Source organism: Symphodus melops (genome assembly GCF_947650265.1).
Source record: "Symphodus melops genome assembly, chromosome: 3".
Classification (NCBI taxonomy): domain Eukaryota; kingdom Metazoa; phylum Chordata; class Actinopteri; order Labriformes; family Labridae; genus Symphodus; species Symphodus melops.
Genome location: NC_136693.1, coordinates 23,406,564 through 23,428,870, shown reverse-complemented (window position 1 = coordinate 23,428,870; position 22,307 = coordinate 23,406,564). Strand labels below are relative to the sequence as shown.

Here is a 22,307-nt window from a genome sequence, read left to right as displayed (position 1 = left end):
TCTCTTTAGCCTTCCTGTTCTGACCTAGTTAGTTTTTGACCGCGATTGCTGCCTTCCGTCTTTTGATACCTTTGTTTGACTCCCGTGTACCGAACCTTGCCTGCATTAACAGAATTTTGAAACTGCATTTGCCCTCGAGTCGTGCGTTTGGGTACCCTCCTCGGTTTGTGATAACATAGGAAAAAACATTTTTCATATGAATTGAAATAAAGATTGCCTGATACAGTTGCCAGCTGTTTGACGCTGTTCCTTTAAGCAGTCAGTATAGAATATAATTGGACTCAGGGTGAGTGTGTTTCATTCTACAGTAGACTGTCGTCTGTATCCTGCTCCAGAGGGGCTCCGGCAGTGGGTAGGGAGGGTTCAACCAGCACTGTGCAGTTATTCTCTGTGTGATTTTAATGAGCTCACCCAGTCTGAGCAGAGACAGCATGAGTATGGTATCTGAGCCTTTGGTTGGAAGCAGCAGGTCTCTGTCTGCAACTAGGAGACACAAAAGTATCAGGAAGAATTCACGAAGGATTTATTCAGCTTTTCAGGACCACCAGCAGGGGTGAGTTGGATGATCTGAGATGGTTTCTGGGAAACCTTTATCTGTATGTCTCTCTCCCTCACTCTGTGTGCCTTTCATCTTTCTGAGCCTTAAATGACATCCGGAAGGTTATGCAATTAGACTTAGAAGAAATCTAATAATACGGAGAGTTTCCTGAGTGCTGTGTGACTCTTAACTGCTACTCTGCAACATGCACACGGTATTTATTTCATAAATGTCAAAATAGTTAAATAGTGAATTTGTTGCCCTTTAAAAAATGAGGTACTTCTATTTTTTAACATGTTTTTGTGCAAAGTGCCTGTTTTAATCTAATTGTAATGTTTTTTTTTATCATTGCGCGTGAATCATTTTAAACCTCTGTATAATTTGTGAGGCAATTTTAGACAACATAGGGGATGGGATCCACAAGATGAAACAGAACTCATATGATAACATTTTTGAAGATATACAGCCTAGTTTGCATGGCTTGTAGTTCATTTCCTTATAGAATAAAAAAAATGCCACCTTGGATGATGTTTTGAGGAACAAATGAGTGGCATATTGCATTAGAAGGTAGAAAAAAGGAAATAAAATACAAAGACTGCATTTAACATTCATTTCAACATAATGGACAGCGAGAACTCATCATAAAAAATCCCTCTTGAAGCAAGGAGTAGAGGATGCAATGTATTATGCACTGATGGACCCATGGTCTCAAAAATGCCCTTCAATATTACACTCAGGTGGCCATCTTTGTTAACCATTTGTTTTCAGCATAATTTCAACAATAAAATCGCATTCAAATAAAAAAAATGTGTTCCTTCTCAAATTTTAATGTACAGATTTCTGGGGGGGTTTTTCAAAATTTGTACAACATTTCAGTGGTGAAAAAAAGTTACAATTCAAATTGAGGGTAAAAATCACAAAAAAATAAAGATGCTTAGCTGTAGCCGTGTCCATTGAATGTAGCAAAACCCCACCTGCTCACGAAAAGGACTCCTCTCTGTCAAATGTCATAAACTGCGACACACCATAGCTCCACCCCTGACTATATATATATATCTATATATATATAGATATATATATATATAAAAGTTTGCTTATCATTGTGTAAGGTTAGCCTAATGCAGAGTAGCAGGCCTAGCCAAATTAAAGCAACCTTCACTAAAAAAAAAAATTAAATTAAAAAAACACAAGAAAACATAGCCCATGTAACTTAACCACATTTTATGCCTGTGGTCAAATACCACACTGGCCACCATCCTTGCATTATTGATGCTATACAATTAAAGACAGATAACAGCCTTTGTCAATTCAAGTGTATCTCCTTAGCACATTTCAGCAAAAATGCTATTCAAGGCAACTGTCATTCTCAGCCATCATTGTCTTTTTAAATGGACACCCAAAGGCTTTACTAACCTGGGGATTTCGATTACTCCTTCTGTGGAATAGATGTATAAGGCCTACTTTGAACCTCTTTTAAAATGTATAAGCGATGATCTAGATAGGTGGGTCTCCCTACCAATATCTATGCTGGGTAGGATAGCATTATTGAAAATGAACATCCTTCCTAGACTCCTTTACAATTTTCAAATGATCCTGATCCTACTTGGTACTGAAACAATCAAAAAGTTAAATAGCTGGTTTAGTAAATTTATCTGGAATAAAAAGAAGCCAAGATTAAAAATGGCTAAATTACAGATGCCTGCTGAGGAACGAGGCTTTGATGTTCCAAATATTAGACTGTATCAGTTGGCTGCACAACTTCATTACATGGCTGAGTGGATTAACAATGATCCAGAATCAGTGTGGCTAGACTTAGAATCGTTTAATGCAAGAAACTCTCCGTCGGCTCTTTTATTTGCTCTAGACTTAAGAAAGGTTCAGCCTGATGTGGAAAATAAGATAATGATTAAAACAGGGGACTTTTAATAATTATCTTATTTTCCACATCAGGCAGACAATAAGAAGGGTGGAGATCTGCTCAAAGTCTTTGTTGATTTTGTTCCGGCTTTGTCTGATCAAGGTTTTAACATCTGGAAAGACCGGGGGATTTTGGCACTTGGACATTTATGACAGACGAGTGATGCTAACATTTAAACAAATAAAACAGACTTTTCCCTCCCTAGAAGCCTTTTATTTATCTTTTCAAATTTTTACAAATCCGTAGCTTTATTATTAAGCAAAGCTTTAAGCGTTTTGATTGTCAAACCTCACAGATTGAATCTTTACTTTTTTACAGAGGCAAGAAATCAATCAGGGTTATGCCGAACTCTACCTTGCTAGTAGCATGTCCTCAGATTACTTGAGGCAGATGTGGAATACTGATCTGAGCCTTAAAATGGATGAAGCAATATGGGCTCAGATCTGAAGCTCTGCAAAAGGGATCTCCATATGTAATAGAAGTAGAGAAACTCAGTTTAGAAATACTACATCACTCACATATTACGCCCCAGTTAAGACACAGGATGAATACCAGTCTTTCAGAAATGTGCTCAAAATGTATGGTGGAGGAGGGAAGCTATAGACATTGTATGTGGTCATGTATCCACATCAAAGATTACTGGGGTAAAATTGTTAGTAAACTAAATTTGATTTTCAATGTTCAGTTTGAGCCTCAAACTTTGCTCCTTGGTTTACCAAGTCCTCAGTTAAAGAGCTTCCATAGAAGAAGGTTGTTCAGTATCCTCGCATTTGCTGCCTGGAAAAAACACTTTATTAAGATGGATTGATAATACTCCACCTTCAGTACTAGGGTGGCATAAAATAATCTTTAACCTCATTTGGAGTATTTAACATATAGGTTCAAGTGTAGAGAGGATGTTTTTTTGGAAATGTGGTCACCCTTCTTTAGATATAGTGGAAAGAGATTTGCAAATTCTGTACTAAAGAGAATGGTGGATTACAGCCCAGAAACAGGCAAAGTGATATTTTTGGGTCATAGGTCAGAACATTTTTTATTTATTTTATTTTCAAATGTATTCTAATTTCTTTATCTGATGCCCTTTATTTTATTTAATGTATGCTTATTTTCTAGTCTTGCTTAACAGACATTGATGTTATTGTTAAGAGTATAATAATAATAATAATAATCTCTATATAAGTGAAAAGGGGGGTGCTGCGTCACTGTCAACTGTGGTTATTATGCAATGTTTTCTGCACGAGCTTGGATGCCATGGCGTTCTTTGTGCCATGCTTTTTGGTTACAGACATGACTATTTTGTCGATAAGGTATGGAGTGTGTCATGTGTCTGACAAATCGATGAGTAATGTTGGTTGTGGCCAATGTGTATTGTTTGTTCTGTTGTTCTGTTTGCATTTTGAAATAACAAAAAACAATGAACGATCACAGAAAATATTAAATAAGAAAATATGTTTTAAAAATACATAATTATGACATTGAGAGAAAAACATTAAAATAGCCTGCATGTATAAATAAACTCCAACCTGTAATGTGGATATTTGCTCTGCAAATCAAACATTCTTAGAATTTTTGTTTTATGACCAGCATGAAGGGAAAACTATTGTTCTGTTTGCACAATATGAAATAAGATCAGCCCCCTATTTTATCAAAGTACTTAACTTAAGACAATTAACCATTGTCAGTTACAATTATATACCTGCAGGTCCCCTCATGTTTGATGTGAGAAATGCTGCATGTCATTATTTCAATATATTTGCTGAGCCACGGAATATGCAATGGAACCCAGTGCATCATACAGCCAACTATCTGGCCATGCCCAAAAAAATGTGAAAGATGAATTGATGAATTGATGAATCAATCAATCAATCAATCTTTATTTATATAGCGTCAATTCAAAACAGGCGTTATCTCGAGACACTTTACAAAAGCAGGTAAAGGACCTTACTGTTTGTCTGTTAACATTAACAAAAGAGCAGGTAACAAGACCATGCTCATCATTATGTTTACAAAAAGCAGGTAAAGGACCTTACTTATGGCTATATTACAAGAGCCCAGCTTAATCCGTCATAGCGTGGCAAGAAAAAACTTCCTTTTAACAGGCAGAAATCTTCAGCAGACCCGGGCTCATGACGGAAAAGCCATCTGCTAAACTGTGCTGGGCTTGAAAATGGGATGGAGGAGATGGGACAAGATGCAGAAAGAAGAATAGGATAGGTTTGGGAACCTAAGAGAGCTCAGGAGCTCCCAGAAAAAGGAGAGGTTAGAATATAAAGATAGTGACAAGCAGTAATAAGATATGAAAGCTGGGAGAGAGAGAGGGAGAGAGAGATAAGAGATCCTGGTGCCAGTGCCCCGGTAGTCTAGGCCTATAGCAGCATAACTATGAGCTGGTCCTAAGCCAGCCCTAATTATAAGATTTATCAAAAAGAAAAGTTTTAAGTTTATTCTTAAAAGTACCTAATGTGTCTGCCTCCCGGACCCCGACTGGTAGACGATTCCAAAGAAGCGGTGCCTGATAACTGAAGGCTCTACCTCCCATAGTTCTTTTAGAGACTGTAGGCACCACGAGCAGGCCTGCATTCTGGGAACGTAATGTTCTTGTTGGATAGTACGGTACAACAAACTCTTTAAGATAGGATGGTGCCTGACCGTTTAGAGCTTTGTAGGTGAGCAGAAGGATTTTAAATTCTATTCTAGATTTGATAGGGAGCCAATGGAGAGAAGCCAATACAGGAGTAATGTGGTCCCTTTTCCTAGTTATAGTAAGAACACGAGCTGCAGCGTTTTGGACGAGTTGAAGGGTCTTTAGAGATTTACCATAGCACCCTGCTAAAATAGAATTACAGTAATCCAACCTGGAGGAAACAAATGCATGAACTACTTGCATTTCAGACCTTCTACTGGTCTAAATATTAACTTTTACTAAATCTTTACACATATTTACAGCAGCTTTTTTTCAACTTATATATGATTGTTTAGTGACCAGTTTCAGATTTTTCTTCACACAGATTTTCACATTCTATACAATCACTATAATTGTGTAAAAATATAAAGTGAAATTAAAACCGCAAGCGGTGATGAAGGGACCGAAGCACCCCGCGCATGTCGCCGCGTGTCGCGACCGCGAGAGTGCGACCGCTGGAGTGCAGCCACGACACGAGGCCAAGCAGTCATCGAAGGTTAAAAAATTAGAGTACGGCGAGACATCAAAGTTTGATGGTACGCCGTGGCCACGCCCTTTGACGTAATAACGTGCGGAGCACAACGAGAGATCTTCAACATGTCTACAACACACAGACATTGACATTGTGTCGATCAGATAAATGCTTTTATAGGAGTTCGTTGAAATAGCTAACCTGTGAACCGCGAATTTCAGCCATGCAAAAAAAAATATGGCGGACTTCCTGTTGGGTTTTGACCATGGGTGTAAGAGGATGTTATGTAGGTCCAAACATGGCCAATGAGCATAAAAAATGTCATGCCTGTAGGATAAAGAAACCTCTATGGGGAGGCCATTTTTAAGATTTCATGGGGGCGCCACTGAGTCATTTAGCCACGCCCACTTATCATAACAACATGACAAGTTTAATTGTTCTACAGGGATCATGTGTCTGATGTTTGGTGACTCTACACCTATATTAAGACCCATAACAAACTACTTCCTGTTGGTGACGAACAACGCGTCCGTATGACCACGCCCTTTGAGGAAATAACGTGCAGAGCACAACGAGAGATCTTCAACATGTCTAGAACACACAGACTTTGACGTTGTGTCAATCGGATAAAGGCTTTTGCAGGAGTTCGTTCAAATAGGTAACCTGTGAAACGCGAATTTTCGCCATTAAAAAAAAATATGGCGGACTTCCGGTTTAGTTTTGACTATGTGTGCAAGAGGATTTATTGTAGTTCCTAACACTATTAACATACAAAAAAATTGTCATGCATGTCAGAGAAGAAAACCTCTATGGGGAGGTCTTTCAGAAAGGTAAAATAGGGGTGCGCCGAGACATCAATGGTTGATGGTACGCCATGGCCACGCCCTTAAACGAAATAACGTGCGGAGCACAACGAGAGATCTTCAACATGTCTAGAATACACTGACACTGAGTTTACGATGATCGGATAAACGCTGTTGTAGGAGTTCGTTCAAATAGCTAACCTGTGAAACGTGAATTTTGGCCATTTTTGTTGCATTCAAAAAAATATGGCGGACTTCCTGTTTGGTTATGACTATAGGTGTAAGAGGATTTTATGTAGGTCCTCACATGCCCAATGAGCATAAAAAAATTCGTGTATGTAGGACAAAAAAACCTCAATGGGGAGGCCTTTTTGAAAATTTCAAGGGGGCGCCACTGAGTAAATTAGCCACGCCCACTTTTTATGCCAACATGTCTAGTTTTATTTTTCCACTGGGATCATGTGTATGATGTTTGATGAATGTATGACTATATTAAGGCCCGTAACAAACTACTTCCTGTTTGTGACGAACAACGCGTCCGTATGACCACGCCCTTTGAGGAAATAACGTGCAGAGCACAACGAGAGATCTTCAACATGTCGAGAACACACTGACATTCTCATTGTGTCAATGGGATAAACGCTTTTGGAGGAGTTCGTTCAAATAGCTAACCTGTGAAACGCGAATTTTTGCCATTGAAAAAAAATATGGCGGACTTCCTGTTTGGTTTTGACTATGGGCGTAAGAGGATTTTATGTGAGATCTCGCATGCTTAATGTGTATAAAAATTTTCATGCACGTAAGACGAAAAAACGTCAATGGGCAGGCCCTTTCGAAAATTTGAAGGGGGCGCCACTGAGTCATCTTGCGAATTTTTTTTTTGAAATGACGAGAATATCAAATTTTTCGCCAGACCCGATGACGTTGGAGATTTTGATGAGTTTTCATTCACGTTCAAGCCGTCAAAAGTGGCGTCAAACTGACGGACCGAAAAAAAAATAAAAAATAATAATCATTTGAAGAACAATAGGGTCCTTCGCACTGGTCAGTGCTTCGGTCCCTAATAATCATAAGGGTTTCAATAGGGTCCTTCGCACTGGTCAGTGCTTTGGTCCCTAAAAATTCACCAACGTGTACATCAAAACCATTTCAATCTGGATTTCATGATAAAATACTTTAAGATTCTTTTTTAAAATGTAACAGTCTGAGTCTGTGTTTGTTGTGTTTCTAGCTCTTCAGATGATGAAGACAAAGATGATGAACGGGTGGACAGCAATGACCCAGAGGAGATGTTCCAGAACATTCAGTACCAGAAAGAGATCATTGCCAACATTCGGACTAGACCCTGGCCAATGAGACGCAAGCTCAAAGTCCTAAAGTACCACACTGCTTTTTTTCTTCTTCTTTTTTTAAATGGTAGAATTACTCTATCTCTTCTGCTCTTCAACACACACACACACACACACACACACATGGCATACTGTATACATTTTAGAAATAATGCTCTTCTTAGTTAAAGTGCTCAGTTAATGTACAGTACATGTCACTGAACTCCTGTAAAAAGAGAGAGGAGACTAATATAAGAACATTTGAAGCCAAGGCATACTGGATGTCTGTCTTTTATAAATCACCTCTGACATACATCTTAACACTCCAAAGTTTCAGCCACAAAGGGATTTTTCTCTTATTTAGATTTTCAGTCCCTCGCCTTTAAACCTATCACTAAGAACAGTTTATCTTTTTCTGTCCAGTTTTTCTCTTTCCCTTTCCAGAGGAAGCTCTGACCTTGCTGTTATATTAATCACAATACGGAGTAAAAACAACTAATCAGTCTGTGCATGAACACAATTAATTTTTAAAGCCAAGGCAAACATATAGCTGAATTAATATTTTAATGGCATATTTTGGGTGAGAAAGAGTAACTTGAAATGTATTTCATGAAATTATTTATTTATTTATAAAATACAATGTTTCATAAATGAAATGTAACCTGCCAATCATTCCTCCAGACCAAAAAATATCTGAGAGTGTTGTGACCATCAGATACCAAATTGTGGTCTATACTTGGATAGTAGACGGAAAACAGGCGAGGAAGAGAGCACCAGAATAGATAGAGAGCTTCTAAGATGTGCTGACTATGTGCCATGGATAACAGGTTTTATATGGGCAGTTTGTTATTACTGCAGAGGTTTTATTACCGTCATCAGGGATGGAATGCAAGTCTGCGTTTCTCCACACTCTTTAATCTCAGCCTGAATGTCTGCGATTAATCCCACTGCACCAACAGCTCGTATTTCACATCACAAATCTCTGGTCTTTACTGAAATTTTACAATTTGAACTCTGACCTCAGCCTAACCATGAAATGAGGTCACAAAATAAACATAAATTGCTTTTCATAGGAGGAGTGTGAAATGCAGCTGAGATGGCTCATTGCCCCATGAATATAATCCTCATATGCTGAACCAGAAAAATAATGGACTTTAAAGCTACTGATCCCATTCATACAGTCTATGTGGCCAAACTGCTGTGATTGGTTTAAGAATGGTTTTATGACTGGTTTACATTATTCTATTAAAAAAAAAGTCAAAGACATTGTACTCAGCATTCTGCACACTTAGCAGTAACATGAGGAAAAATAGAGCCTAATAAACATTTCTACTGAAATAAATGTATACCTCAACCAATTTTTATAACTGTAATTGCTCTTGTCATGCTTTAACAGTTGATAGTACATATTTTCATGGATTGCTTCATTTTGATAAATTTGTGGATATATCTTTTAATTGTGCCAACCATGAGAGAGTCATTATTTTAGGTTTCTGAAGTTGTAATACATACATGAGTAAGAAGTCTTATTACAGAAGCGACAGAGTTATATTTCATCCAGCGCCAAGTGTCTGTTGTTGTCTAAGAGATTTAGCTTAACATAGATGTTTGACATTTGAGTCAAGGGGATGTGTTCTTTATGCCTTATACAGAGTATAAGTATTTGTGGGCTGTCTTTTTAGTAGAATATAAGGAACACTTAAGAACAATAGGGTGGCGAGTGACTGCGGAGTCCTGGTCCACCAGCATGTGAGATTCTAAGCAGCATGCCAGTAACTGCAAGGTTCTGGTCATCAAGCATGTCTGCTATGTTATTATGTTGTTTGACCATGGCTAAATAAATCTAAGATGATCCACAAGTCTGTTTGATAATGTCCTCCTCATTCATTCAACACAGATATACAGTAGAAACTCCCACTTTACAACAGTCAAGCAACTACACATACTGTTTATCACATTAAATAGAACAAGCCAATATATAAATTTCTTATCTACAATGGGAGTGCTGCTCGAGAAAATAAACTATAAACATATAAATTAAAAAATTGGCATGAAGTCACCCTAGGGGATGCACCTCCTGACTTTCCCTGTTGGACGGGAGGTGAAAGTCTCTCAGTAGGCAGGACACTACGTTAAAAGCACAATGTGGAAATGGTAAAAAAAAAAAAAGCAACAAAGTCAGACGCTATCATGTCAATTTTTGTATTTATGTTAATGCTTTGTGTAATAAGACACATTCAACATTATAGGTAATGAAATTCCTGAAAGTAGAAAACAGTTTGAAACAGCTTCATAACATGCATGATGGCGTGTGATGTTGCACACTGGTTGCATTTTACTAAGGGGACATGTCCTGTATGAAAAATTCAGGGTAATGTTGGAGAGAAAAATGTGTCTTGCACTCACTCATGCAGCTCAACCTAGAAAGTTTAGTACATCATGTGGAGTTTTGTGTATGTTTAATAACACAAAGAGAGGAAAGGTCACTGTCAATGTGATAATGTATCCAATGTAACTATGAAAAAATTACTCCAAACATCCATTGCTTCTTATGAGCAAAAGAACCAGGGAAGGTGTCATCATGTTTCTAAAGCGTAAGCTGTTGTCACAATACTTCTGTAGGGTTCTTGGAGGGATTGAGGTAAGGGCTGAATGTTACAAACAAAATATCAGATTTTGTTACATGAAATACAATTAATAATTTGCAGCAAGTTTAAGCTGTCTTCTAGTGAGGGTTTCTTTTTGTCTGCCAAAACCCAACAAACACACACACACACACACACACACACACACACACACACACACACACACACACACACACACACACACACAACTGTCAAAAAGTTTAGCAAAAAATGTAAATGTTTGAGTAAAGAACATAAATCGGATATATATTAATGTACTCTTTGTTTTCCAGGCAGGCCAGAGAAATAGTCCTGAAGTATGAGGGACGACTGACCAGAACCAGAGGTTACCAGACTGCAGGAGCTGATGTACGTACAGACCTCAGTTAGTTACTGTACTTTCCACCAATATCCACTAAAACTGATTCCAAACAGTCTCTATAGTCCACTTTACTTGTACTTACAACTTTTCAAAGATGTAACAGAACTGAATAGATAATTTGAGCAACACAAAGGAGAAGACAAAATCAAAACAGCAGAGATGCTTCTGCTCTGAGTGATTTAGCATCCTCCATCTCGACTGTGTCACTGGGAGCAGCTGAGGTGAAGTCTACACTAAAAAATATACAGTAACAGCTCCATTTACTCGGTGTGAATCTGCGCTCTGTGTTAGCTTTTTTCTGTTATTCACTGCTCTTCAGCAACTTGATTATCAGAACCAGAATAATAAACCATGTCAAACCATGTCCTTTGTGCAAGTTGCAGAATCAAATCAAAAAGAGTGTTTCCCCTAATACAAACTGAAAACAAGCATGCTGTTGATAGTTTAGCTTAAGATATCTGCCTAGAGAGGGAGAGAGAACTGTGCAGAAGAAGCATGTGCATGACTGAATTTATGGCCTGTTGTTAAAGCTTAGTTTAATTAAAATGTTCAGGCTGCCAATTAAAATAAATCCACTTTAGTATGTCTGATAATGAGTTATTAACTCTTCAGCTTCCACTAATTGAAAATTTTACTCATTGGTGCAGCTGACCTTATCTATAATTATTACCATAATCTCAATTCTGATCTTAATTTCCGTCTCAAATCTTGTGTGAGCACCACCATCATTTGTGTTTTTAATTCACCACACTGATGTGTGCTGCAAATATAAATGTGTGTTGCAACCAAACAAATGGTGAGTTTGCTGCAACCACAGAGATATGTGCTGCCGTTAATCTGCTGTATTGGTCAGGTATGTTTATGCAAACAAGAAATGTAACTTAAACAAATTGTGCTATATGTACAAAAGTACAATATTGAACATTAAATAATAAACAAACAACTGAACAAAGACTAACTTATACAAGACAATAGTGTGTTGTGAGTTATGCAATAGATGCTGAATTAACATAGTAATAAATGATTTAATTATGTAATTAATTGAAATTTATTATATATTGGGATAGGCCCCTTGAGGTGTATCACCTTGTTTTCAAGGTGGTCCCATACAACATATTTACAAAGAAATAAGTACAACATAGTTATATAAGGACAAAACATAACACACTACAGACATAATAATACAAAATAATACATGCAACAGAGGAGAGATATAACATTAAAACTACAACAACAATAGTCACAGCTCTAGACTTGACACCTTTAGATGAGAGAGGTTCAGTCAATACTGAAACATTACTGAAAGCATACACAATAATTTTGAAGATAAGAAAACAAGTGTTTTTAAATAAGTGCAATGATGAGAAAGAACGAAGATGTACTTATTCCAATCAGAAGGAGCACAAAACATAAAAGCTTTTTTACCAACTTCCTTAGAAACAGAGGGGACTGTGAAGAGAGATTGATCAGAGCTTCTGAGAGAATAACTTGGTGTGTAAATGACAAAAAATTGTTTAAGACAGTAAGGATAATTAAAATTAATACATTTGAAAACAAATTTAAACCAGTGAAATTGACGTCTTGCACTGAGAGGGAGCCAGTTGAGTGTGTCTAACATTGTACAGTGATTCGCAAAAAAAAAAAAAAAAAAAAGGACAACCTAGTATGAATCTGCAGAGTGTATTAAATAAAATATTACGGGCATGAAGATCAGTTTTAGATGCATTTTGATAAACAATGTCAGCATAGTCTATTATTGGTAATATGAGTTGTGAAACAAGTTTCTTTTTAACATTTAATGTGAAGCAGTGCTTAAAGCAGTATAAAATGCCAGCACTAAAATGTACTTTTTTAATGATATGATCAATGTGTTTTTTAAAGGTAAGAGCAGAGTCAATCCACACACCAAGGTATTTCACATGATCTACCTTCAGAAGAGCTCCACCATCAGTAAAAGACAAAACCAAAGCATTGGATTTTGACTTAAGGTTCTTTTTCACACCTATTAGCATTAGCATTACTTTGTTTTATTAAGCAGCAATTTGTTTTCACACAACCAAATCTGTAGGGAGTTAAAGTCAGTTTGCAAGGCCTCCTGGATTAGTGTCGTTGAGGCTTTGGATGTGTAAATAATAGTATCATCTGCATATAATTGCAAAGAGCAGTCAGAAAGAATGAGTGGAAGATCGTTAATGAAAATAGAAAATAAAAGTGGTCCTAAAGTTGAGGCATGAGGCACACCAGTCTGTTGAGTGAGCACATCAGATTTACACCCTCTGAAAACCACACATTGTTTTCTGTTGTGAAGATACATGTTAAACCACAGCAGAGCATGACGAGACAGACCAATTTTATGGAGTTTATCCAAGAGAAGATAATGATCGACAAGATCGAAGGCTTTAGTAAGATCAATAAATATTGCACCAGTAAGCTTCCCATGATCAGAAGCTGAAAAAACGTTGTTAGTAGAGCAGTAGTTGTAGAATAATTAGATCTGAAGCAAAATTGATGTTGAGAAAGTTTGTCACCACCCTTAAGAAGAGGAGTAATACGGGATGTTTTCCAGATAGATAGTATTTCATGAGTACACAGTGATAGATTAAACAGATTGGCAAGTGGATAAATGAGTATATGAGATGCAGTTTTGATGAACTTGGTTTCAATTCCGTCAAGTCAAGAACCACTACAGTCCTTTAAATCCAGAATAGTATTTTCACCATCTAAAGGAGATATTGTTTGAAAGTCAAAGGACCTTTCCAAAATTGAAATGGGGTTCGGACACAAGTGTAGGCCTACATTACTAGGAAAGGAGTTAGAACAGACAGAGGAGAAGTGCTGATTAAATGAATGTGCATGCAATAAGTGCAGGATCATTCAAAATTGTACTGTATGCACGGTATTGCAATTGTCTGATTGAGAATGTTTTTCTTTTTTTTTCAGAATTGTTTAGGATTTCTGAAATTATTAGCAAGACATTCCTTGTAATAATTTGATTTAGCATTCCTCATTTGAGTCTTGCTAACATTCCTTAATTTTCTATACAATTCCCAATCAGCGTTATTCCTTATTTTATAACAGATGGTTAATATATATGAGGTACAGTATTTTTTTTACAATATGTGCATTAACACGATGTGCATACACTGATGTCAGATGAAAAGAACCATATTTAAAAGATTAATTTTTTGACTATAGAATAAGTGTAAATAATCATATTTACATTCACAGTGCATGTTTGGTTTTAGGGATTTGGGTATTTCACAGAAACGGATCTCTAAAACTCTGTGACTGTTTAGCGTTCATCAGAGTGACAGCCTGGGGAAAGAAATTCTTTCTTGTGTGGGGATGTTTTTGCATACAATAATCTGTATCACCTAGCGAGAAGGAGTTTGAACTGCTTTTGTCCAGGCTGTGAGAGACCTATTTTGGATGTTATTTCTGGTTTTCTATAGAATCTAGTCATTATTTTACATTAAAATTGCCTCCATGAAACTCTGATTCCAAAATAATAATTATTTTGTACATAGATATTTACAATGATTATAATAGCTGGTGGACACTTTTACAGGTCACTGTTCATATGTGCTATGTTGGGATGTGATCTAAAATTATGTAATTTGCTGTTTCTTATAACGTTTCTTTTAAAGTTAGTGAAAGACACAATTAAATTACTGCTAAAAGCTGTCATTTTTTTCATACTCTCAATGGGATCTGTAGATCCCATTGAGAGTATTGGAGTATTGGAGTATTTTTTATGAAAAAAGTTCCAGCTTACAATGCTACACTTCAGGGAGGAGAAAAACATGTTTAAGTTATGTAAGAGTTTAGCAATTATCAAGATTTATGTACATATGTACATGACATTTGAGGGAATCCTCAAAGATTGACTAAAACTTAAAACATTGAGATGGCCAGATGTATTTCCACATTATGATGAGTGCCCACTGTGGAGGTGTGCCTGTCAGAGGTTAGAATATGTCTAAAGTATCTCAGTTCTGTTCAAACTCCAGTATTTATCTTCCCGCAGCTGATGAAGAAACTTTCCCGAGGGCTTTACAACATTGTGGTCCTATTTATTCCATGGGAAGTGCGCATTAAGAAAATTGAAAGTGAGTGCTCTCTTAAGAAATATTTGAAGGTTCCTGAAGTGTTGTTTGATTTGGTTATTGTATTCAAGTATGTAGTGAAGACACCCCCTACTCTCAGATGAGATTTTTTTTATTTGTAGTACTTTACTCTTTTTATACTTACACTTTTTATAGGTCACTTCCAAATACTAAGGTCATTCTACAGTGTGTTCATTCTTCACAGTTAGACCTTTCAGGACACAGAATGAAAAAATGGTGTTTTTTACATCATGGTCTTTCTTCTGCTTTGTTGAGGTCACTTTGGGTCTGGCGTGGCATCCTACTTTATCTTCCTACGCTGGTTGTTTGGGATCAACATTGTCCTGACCATCATGACTGGAGCCTTCATTGTCCTACCAGAGGTAAGCAACTCTGTGACACTGTGTGCTAATACATCTTTGTTTGAAAACACTGCACACAGTTAGAGGGTCTTCGTCATAATTTGAAGTGTAGTAATGCTCCAAATGTTTAATATGAAGTGGTGGTGAGAATAAAGTTAAACCAGGGTTGTCAAATGATTCATTTATTAAAACCACACTAATTTAAATTTAAATCACAGGTATATTTCTGTATTTTATAACACATTTAAGTCAATAATTATTCTAAACAGTGTCTTGATTTCTTTAAAAGGATAATGACTGTCACACACAAAGACATTTACAGGAGTGGATGTACAAAATGACTTACTGATGTCAATGATCCCACGTTAATACAACAGCATTTGCAATTTTCAAGAGTTCCACTTTAGTATCTTTTCCTTGTTTCATACGATCCCGTATGTGTCAAAGTCTTGTTCCCCGCAACAATAACTGCTCACATCATGCCGTCCCGAGAACGTCCCTTAGACCTGAGTCTTCCTCAATGCTGGTGGCCTGCAGTCACTCGCCACCCATTTAGCAAGGGATGTTCAGCAAATTTAAGCAAATCTTTGGAAGGATTATGTACATATATTTATCAGGACGACCACACATTTAGCAATCGCTGTAGTAAACTTTTTGAACTAAGTTTTATCTACATATTTGTTGTCCATATTTAAGTCCAAAATAGTGCTGTTCTGGCTGTTCTTCTTTTTTACTGTATGAAATCTAAAATATAAATATATTCAATACACATTTATTTTTTTGTCCTCCTTGCCAAAGAGTTAACAACATATTCTATCTGTTCGGTGTGTGAACATGTGGTATTCAGGGGGCTGACATGCACTAAATAGAGTCGAAGCCTCTACATGGGGCTCTTTAATCAAATTTATAGTCACTGACATGCCAACTGGAAAAACATCTGTCTGATCACAACTGATGTAATTTAAATTTAGAACTTTCCGACCATTGCTATTGGGGTTATAGATTATAAAATGTAACACTTAAATTGTTTGTTGTTTCTTAACCTCTGTAATACATATTTATATATTCATAAGGAAAGATGAGTGGCACCATTCTGCCTGATGATTTTTCTGCAGCCTCACTTGGCCAGATTAACACAAACTGCAGACAGGAACAGACGGGATAAAGGAGGAGATGCTGTTAGATTTATGTTGGTCACTGACTTTCAAACACAAGCAATTTCCACAGACGTGATTTATCCTTATCATTCCCAGTGTTTAATCTGGTTGTACATTTGTTTCTCTCTTCCTCCTTCCTTCAGGGTTAAGTGACCCAGTGTTTGCACAAAACCTGCTTACTGAAACAAGCCCTAACTAATGAAGTTCATCAATTTTTATAACTTGACGTTTATTAACACTGTCCCCTCTCTATAGCTTTTGCCTAAATTTGGTCACTTCTGTCTGAGAAAACATGGGCATCGCTAAAATTAACATAACAACAATCAACAATGAATAACACAGAGTTGACCCTCTGTCGACCCTTGTATAAATCACTTACATTCACAGACATCAAATATGTCAGACATCTGATGTGGCATAACATTAACCACTAGGCAAAAGGAGCTCCTGAAAGGTTAATCCTTACATGAAGTGAGTGTATGGGTGGGAGGGAAGACGGTGTGTGCAAGGCATGTGCATGAGTGTGAGTCTGTCCATGTATGTGTGTGCCTGGCTTCCTCCTGGGTCGCTCAGGTCAGAATGTTCTCATTAACAGAACCCTCTGTTAGCGAGGTCTTTAACTCCCACCTTCGGAAGAGCTTCTCACAGATCCGGGCGGAGGCTGGAGACATTGAGCCCAAGTGGACCATTTTCTCCACCTCCATTGTCAAATTGGCTGCTCTAAGCTGTGGTCACAGGGTCTCTGGTGCTTTTTGTGGTGGCAATACCCGAACCTGGTAGTGGACACTGGAATTAAGTAAGGCCGTGAAGCTGGAGCAGGAGTCCTATCGGGCATTGCTTGCTAATAGGACTCCTTAGGCAGCTGACGGGTACCGGCAGGCCAAGCGTGCCGCAGCCTGGGCTGTTGTGGAGGTTCGGGGAAGCTATGGAGGAGGACAAGTTTCAGATTACATAATTTACATGTTAAGCAATACTACATCTTTGTTGGGCAGTCCATCAGAGAATAAACCTTCATAGAGGCAAATAAGGTGGTGAACAAACACATTTGGAATGACCTCCGCAGGCACAACAGAAGGGGGATTGGAGGGTGTGTTCCAACTATCAGGGAATCACACTCCTCAGCCTTCCTGGGAAAGCCTATTCCAGGGTACTGTAGAGGAGGATCCTGCTGTTTGTTGAACCTTGGATCCAAGAAGAACAATGCAGTTTTCATCCCGGCCACAGAACACTGGACCAGCTCTACACTCTCCATCCAGTGCTCGAGGGTTCATGGGAATTTGCCCAACCAGTCCTTTGTGGATCTGGAGAAGGTTTTGACCGTGTCCTGTGCGGGATGCTCCAAGAGTATGGGGTCCGGGCCCTTTGCTAAGGGAGGTCCGGTCCTTGTATGACCGGAGCAGGAGCATTGTCGACAGTAAGTCGGACCTGTTCCTGGTGTGCGTTGGCCTCCGGCAGAATTGCCCTTTATCAACAGTTCTGTTCATAACTTTTATGGACAGAATTTCTAGGTACAGCCAGAGGCCGGAGGGGGTCCGGTTTGGGGACCACAGGATCTCGTCTCTACTTTTTGCTGATGATGTGGTCATCCATCAAACCTGGACCTCCAGCGCACACTGGGGCGGTTCTCTGCCAAGTGTGAGGCGGCTGGGATGAGGATACGCACCTCGACATCTGAGGCCATGGTTTTTAACCGGAAAAAGGTGGCTTGCCCTCTCCGGGTCAGTGGGGAGTCATTGCCCCAGGTGGAGGAGTTTAAGTATCTCAGGGTCTTGTTCACGAGTGGGAGGAGGATGGAGTGCGAGATCGACAGACGGATCAGTGCAGCTTCCGCAGTCATGCGGTCGCTGTATTGGTCTGTTGTGGCAAAGAAGGAGCTAAGTTGAAAGGTGATGCTCTTGATTTACCGGTCGATCTTCGTTCCTACCCTCACCTATGGTCATGAGCTTTGGGTCATGACCGAAAGAAGGAGATCCCGGATACCACCGGCCGAAATGGGCTTCATCTGTAGGCTAGCTGGGCGCACCCTTAGAGATGAGCTCAGTCACCAGGGAGGAGCTCGGAGTAGAGCTGCTACTCTTTACATTGAAAGGAGTCAGATGAGGTGGCCTGGGCATCTGTTCCGGATGCCATCTGGACGCTTTCCTAGGGAGGTGTTCTGGCCGTGTTCCTCGGAGGCCTCAGGGGTAGGCCTCGGGGTAGTCCCAGGATACGCTGGTGAGACTCTGTCTCTCAGCTGGCTTGGGAATACCTTGGCGTCCCACCGGAAGAGATGGAGGAAGTATCTAGAGCGAGGAAAGTCTGGGTGTCTGGTTAGACTGCTGCCCCCGCAACCCGGCCCCAGATGAGCGGCTGAAAATGGATGGATGGATGGAATAATTTAACTGGAGTCAGTACGAACAGCCAGTCTATTTGCCCAAAAACTCACCAGCCTATTCATTAACACTGATTAGTCAACATGGTGTCTGTATTTTTAAATTGACAGTTAGTCCCTTTGTCAAAGATGCCTTGCAGCAGTTTAGGGTTTGTCAGATACAGACAGTTACTGTATGTGCAGGAGTGTGGGAAGTATTCCTGGGCACTCTGAAAATATATCACATTGGGCACCTCCACCACAGCCTGGTTATATTTCCATACCCCCATCATAAAAATGAAAGTTGCCAAATGAAAGTTAAAATGTTGCAAAAAGTTCCTCCTTTAATACTTTTTAGAACTTTACATTTCAATGGGATATTGTCTCTTTTGTTGTCATGATGGACAAGAAGATACAATTCCAGAAGCTTAACAAGAAACAATATTTCTTTGATAAAAAGATGTGTATGAGCAGAATCATTAACAACAACACTTGACGCAATATTTGCTTGGCTCGTACAGGCCCTTTCCTAGTCAGTCAGTCCAACTTTTCTCTCAGTACAGCATTCATGGTTAAGTGTGTGGAGTTATTTTGCAGTTGTATTGTTGAACTTCATGTATAAAAAGGTCTTTGATATGTGGTCATTATAATGCATTAAAACAGTCTCTGTTTGTGTATACCTAGCTGCTGGCTGGAGCTCCGTTTGGAACAACAAGAAGTAAAACGATCCCCAAGGAGCACCTGGCTTCAGCCCAGGACCTGGACACCATCTGGTCTCTTGGGGCAAGGCTCTTTCCTGTTTACTTTACTGTTCTGTCAATAACACATTACTTACAGATACAATGGACCGCTACTTCACCCCCTCCTTCCTTTGACAGGTTACATAAGCTTAAAGCTGAGTTCGCGCCCAGCCTGGGTTCGCGTCCGGCCTGTGGCTCCTTTCCCGCATGTCTCTCCCCGCTCTCTCCCTGATTTCCAACTCTATCCACCTTCCTCTCTCTATAATAAAGGCGAAAAGGCCAAAATTAAAAATCTAGAAATATAAAAAAAGCCACATTCACCTGACGAGTACAGAAAAATGCCTTCTTACAAGATATTACAGGCAAAAACTGAGGCCTGCATTGATTGTAGCCAAATGAGTTAAAATAGCAACAAGCAAATTTCACTAAGGAGTAGAGTCAGTAGTAATGTTGCTCACAGAAGTAATGGTCAGTAGCAAAGTTTGTTGCAGCCCTTCCTGGGCTCATCCCCACCAGAAGCACACACTCATTGTGGGATTAGCGTGTGGGTTTACTGCTTGTATTTACAATGCAAGGTGCCTGAGAATATAGCATTTGTTCTAAAAGACATGACTGACATTGTAGACATGACTGTCTACAATGAGTCAGAAGCCCGAGTCCGGCCAGCTGTACTGTTGTCGAAGCCCTGTTTACATCATGTTTATATGGACATGAGGACCTTGCATAAAAGATGTTTAGTTACAGGCTAGAAAAAAAGAAGAAGAAACATACTCACTGCTTATTTGGATGTCATGTAAAAGTCTTTTTGTGGCCATGTCAATTCGTCACACAAATAAGTATGGTAAAATTAGCCTGCCAACACAACAATTCAGGCTGCAGGCAATTGTAGCTTGAGTAAGAGCTAATTTTGTCCATCTCTTGCGCTTAGAGGCAGGGTTGGCAATTTTATGAAAAATAGCATGATTTTAAGGGTCGCATTCCTCTCTGTTCTACGTATTTATTTTCGCCTCACTGAATATACTACCAAGGAAAATAATGAACGGGATACAAACATATGACTTCTCCGGCCACGGCTTCAGCTTTAGTACACACACAAGCCAGATGTCAACAAAAACAATTGGGGTGTGTGGCAGCTGCGGCAACTCTCAAGGGACAAACTAGACAGAAAGCAAAAGCACAACAAATACAGAACTGTCTGCTACACCTGCGATATGTCAGTCCAGAAAAGTGATGACAAAACGAATCTATAAAGTGAATGTTCAGTGCAAGACTTGTGGTGTTAAAATTGCATACTATAGAAATATTAGTTTGATGCTTAAAACACAATTGGAAAACAGTGGAGACCAAAACAGTTTGCATCACATCCTTAGCTAGCCCTGTTAGCACACGTTGTTAGCCTGCTAATAACCAAAACGGCAACTGGAGATATACTTCCATTAAGTTTTATAGAAGGAGCTTCAGAGACCTCAGGGTGTTTGTCGAGCTGGAGTACAAGCTACCATCACGGAGAACAACAGGTACAGTATGAGGCTATTCTTTGAGTGTTAAGCAACACAGTGACAAAGTACATATTGTACACGCTGCTGTTGTGACATGAAGATCGCTTTCTGTTGTTGAAATAAATAATTTACTTTTATTTATCTTTAAATGTTGTATGTTTATTTCATTTTACGGGAATAACAGGCATAAAGGCATTCAATGGATGTTTATGTCAGTTTACAGGCTTTTACAGGCATAAAAAATGTTGAGTCTGATGCGAGATTTCTTTTAATGATAAAAATAATAGTCATGCGAATATAATAATCTGCAAGTACTCATTCATTAGGTAATTTGAGTACTCGAGTACAGAGATGACAGTAAATTGCCATCCCTACTGTCGGGACCTAAAGAAAATTTAAAATGTGTATCTGGATAAAATTACCTACCCTGTCACGCTAATGGGGCTTAATTATGGGGCATTCTCATTGCTAACTCAGTTATGTGAAGACGAGTTAGTGGGGGTTAGAGGTGTTCTGCTGGAGGAGGGCGGAGGTTTAAGAATAGCGGAGTTGTTTGTTTTAGTTTAATGCTGGTGATCAAAGGCGACATCTACTTCTTCCTTTTAAAGGGGACATATTTTGGCCTTTTTTCACCTTTTAAGACAGTTCCCTGTGGTCTTAGTGACTTGTCTGTGCTGGGGTTTGTTCAAGACATAAAACAGGGGAAAACAGGGGGAAACAGTGGTTTAGGACCCTGTATAAACCTAGCTCTTTCAGAGCGCTCCGCTTTGGGTGTGTGTCCCTTGAGTTGCAAAGACCTCCCCCTCCCCCCGCCCCTCTCTTCCTCGGGGTGTACTAAACAAGGTCAGCTCAGGGTTAGCTTGAGTTTCCATGTAAATTAGTCAGCGTGCCCCACAGACAACACAGCAGTGCTGTATCAAGAGGATCCTGAGTCTGACCCTGAGGCAGAAAATTCTGCCGATGTAGAGCGTCAACCAAGACTTCAGGTAGAAGTTTCTGAATAGTAAGTTATCAACTTTGTCACTTTACATTTTTTTCGTACAACGGCCTAACAGCTATAATACGTCTTACGACTGGAATGTGCTGTAGCCTATTGTGTTTATTTACCTTATACTGAACGAAAAGCTACGAGCAAATGACGCTAACGCATAGAGTAATAGAAGTTTCACATTGTTAACACGGGCTACATGTAAGCATTGTAGACAACAGCCTGATATTTCTCCCTGCTTATGTACTAGGGTTAGCCCACTGGTAAACAATGAATAAATGGGGGAGTGTGTTTCAAGGTTCAAGGTTCTTTATTGTCAATTCCAAAATATGTCAGACATACAGTGAAATCGAATTT

General features: G+C 39.0%; 1 protein-coding gene across 1 annotated transcript in view; it reads left to right on the top strand.

Moving 5' to 3' along the window:
* Positions 1-362: 362 nt before the first annotated feature.
* tmc3 (transmembrane channel like 3) overlaps positions 363-22,307 on the top strand; it is a 71,523-nt gene continuing 49,578 nt past the window's right edge. Inside the window, exons 1-6 of the mRNA XM_079340010.1 lie at positions 363-553; positions 7,646-7,792; positions 10,660-10,735; positions 14,776-14,857; positions 15,131-15,237; positions 19,408-19,506. Of these exons, the coding sequence (XP_079196136.1) occupies positions 402-553; positions 7,646-7,792; positions 10,660-10,735; positions 14,776-14,857; positions 15,131-15,237; positions 19,408-19,506 (663 nt within the window). The 5' untranslated portion in view covers positions 363-401. The remainder of the gene's footprint in view (positions 554-7,645; positions 7,793-10,659; positions 10,736-14,775; positions 14,858-15,130; positions 15,238-19,407; positions 19,507-22,307) is intronic.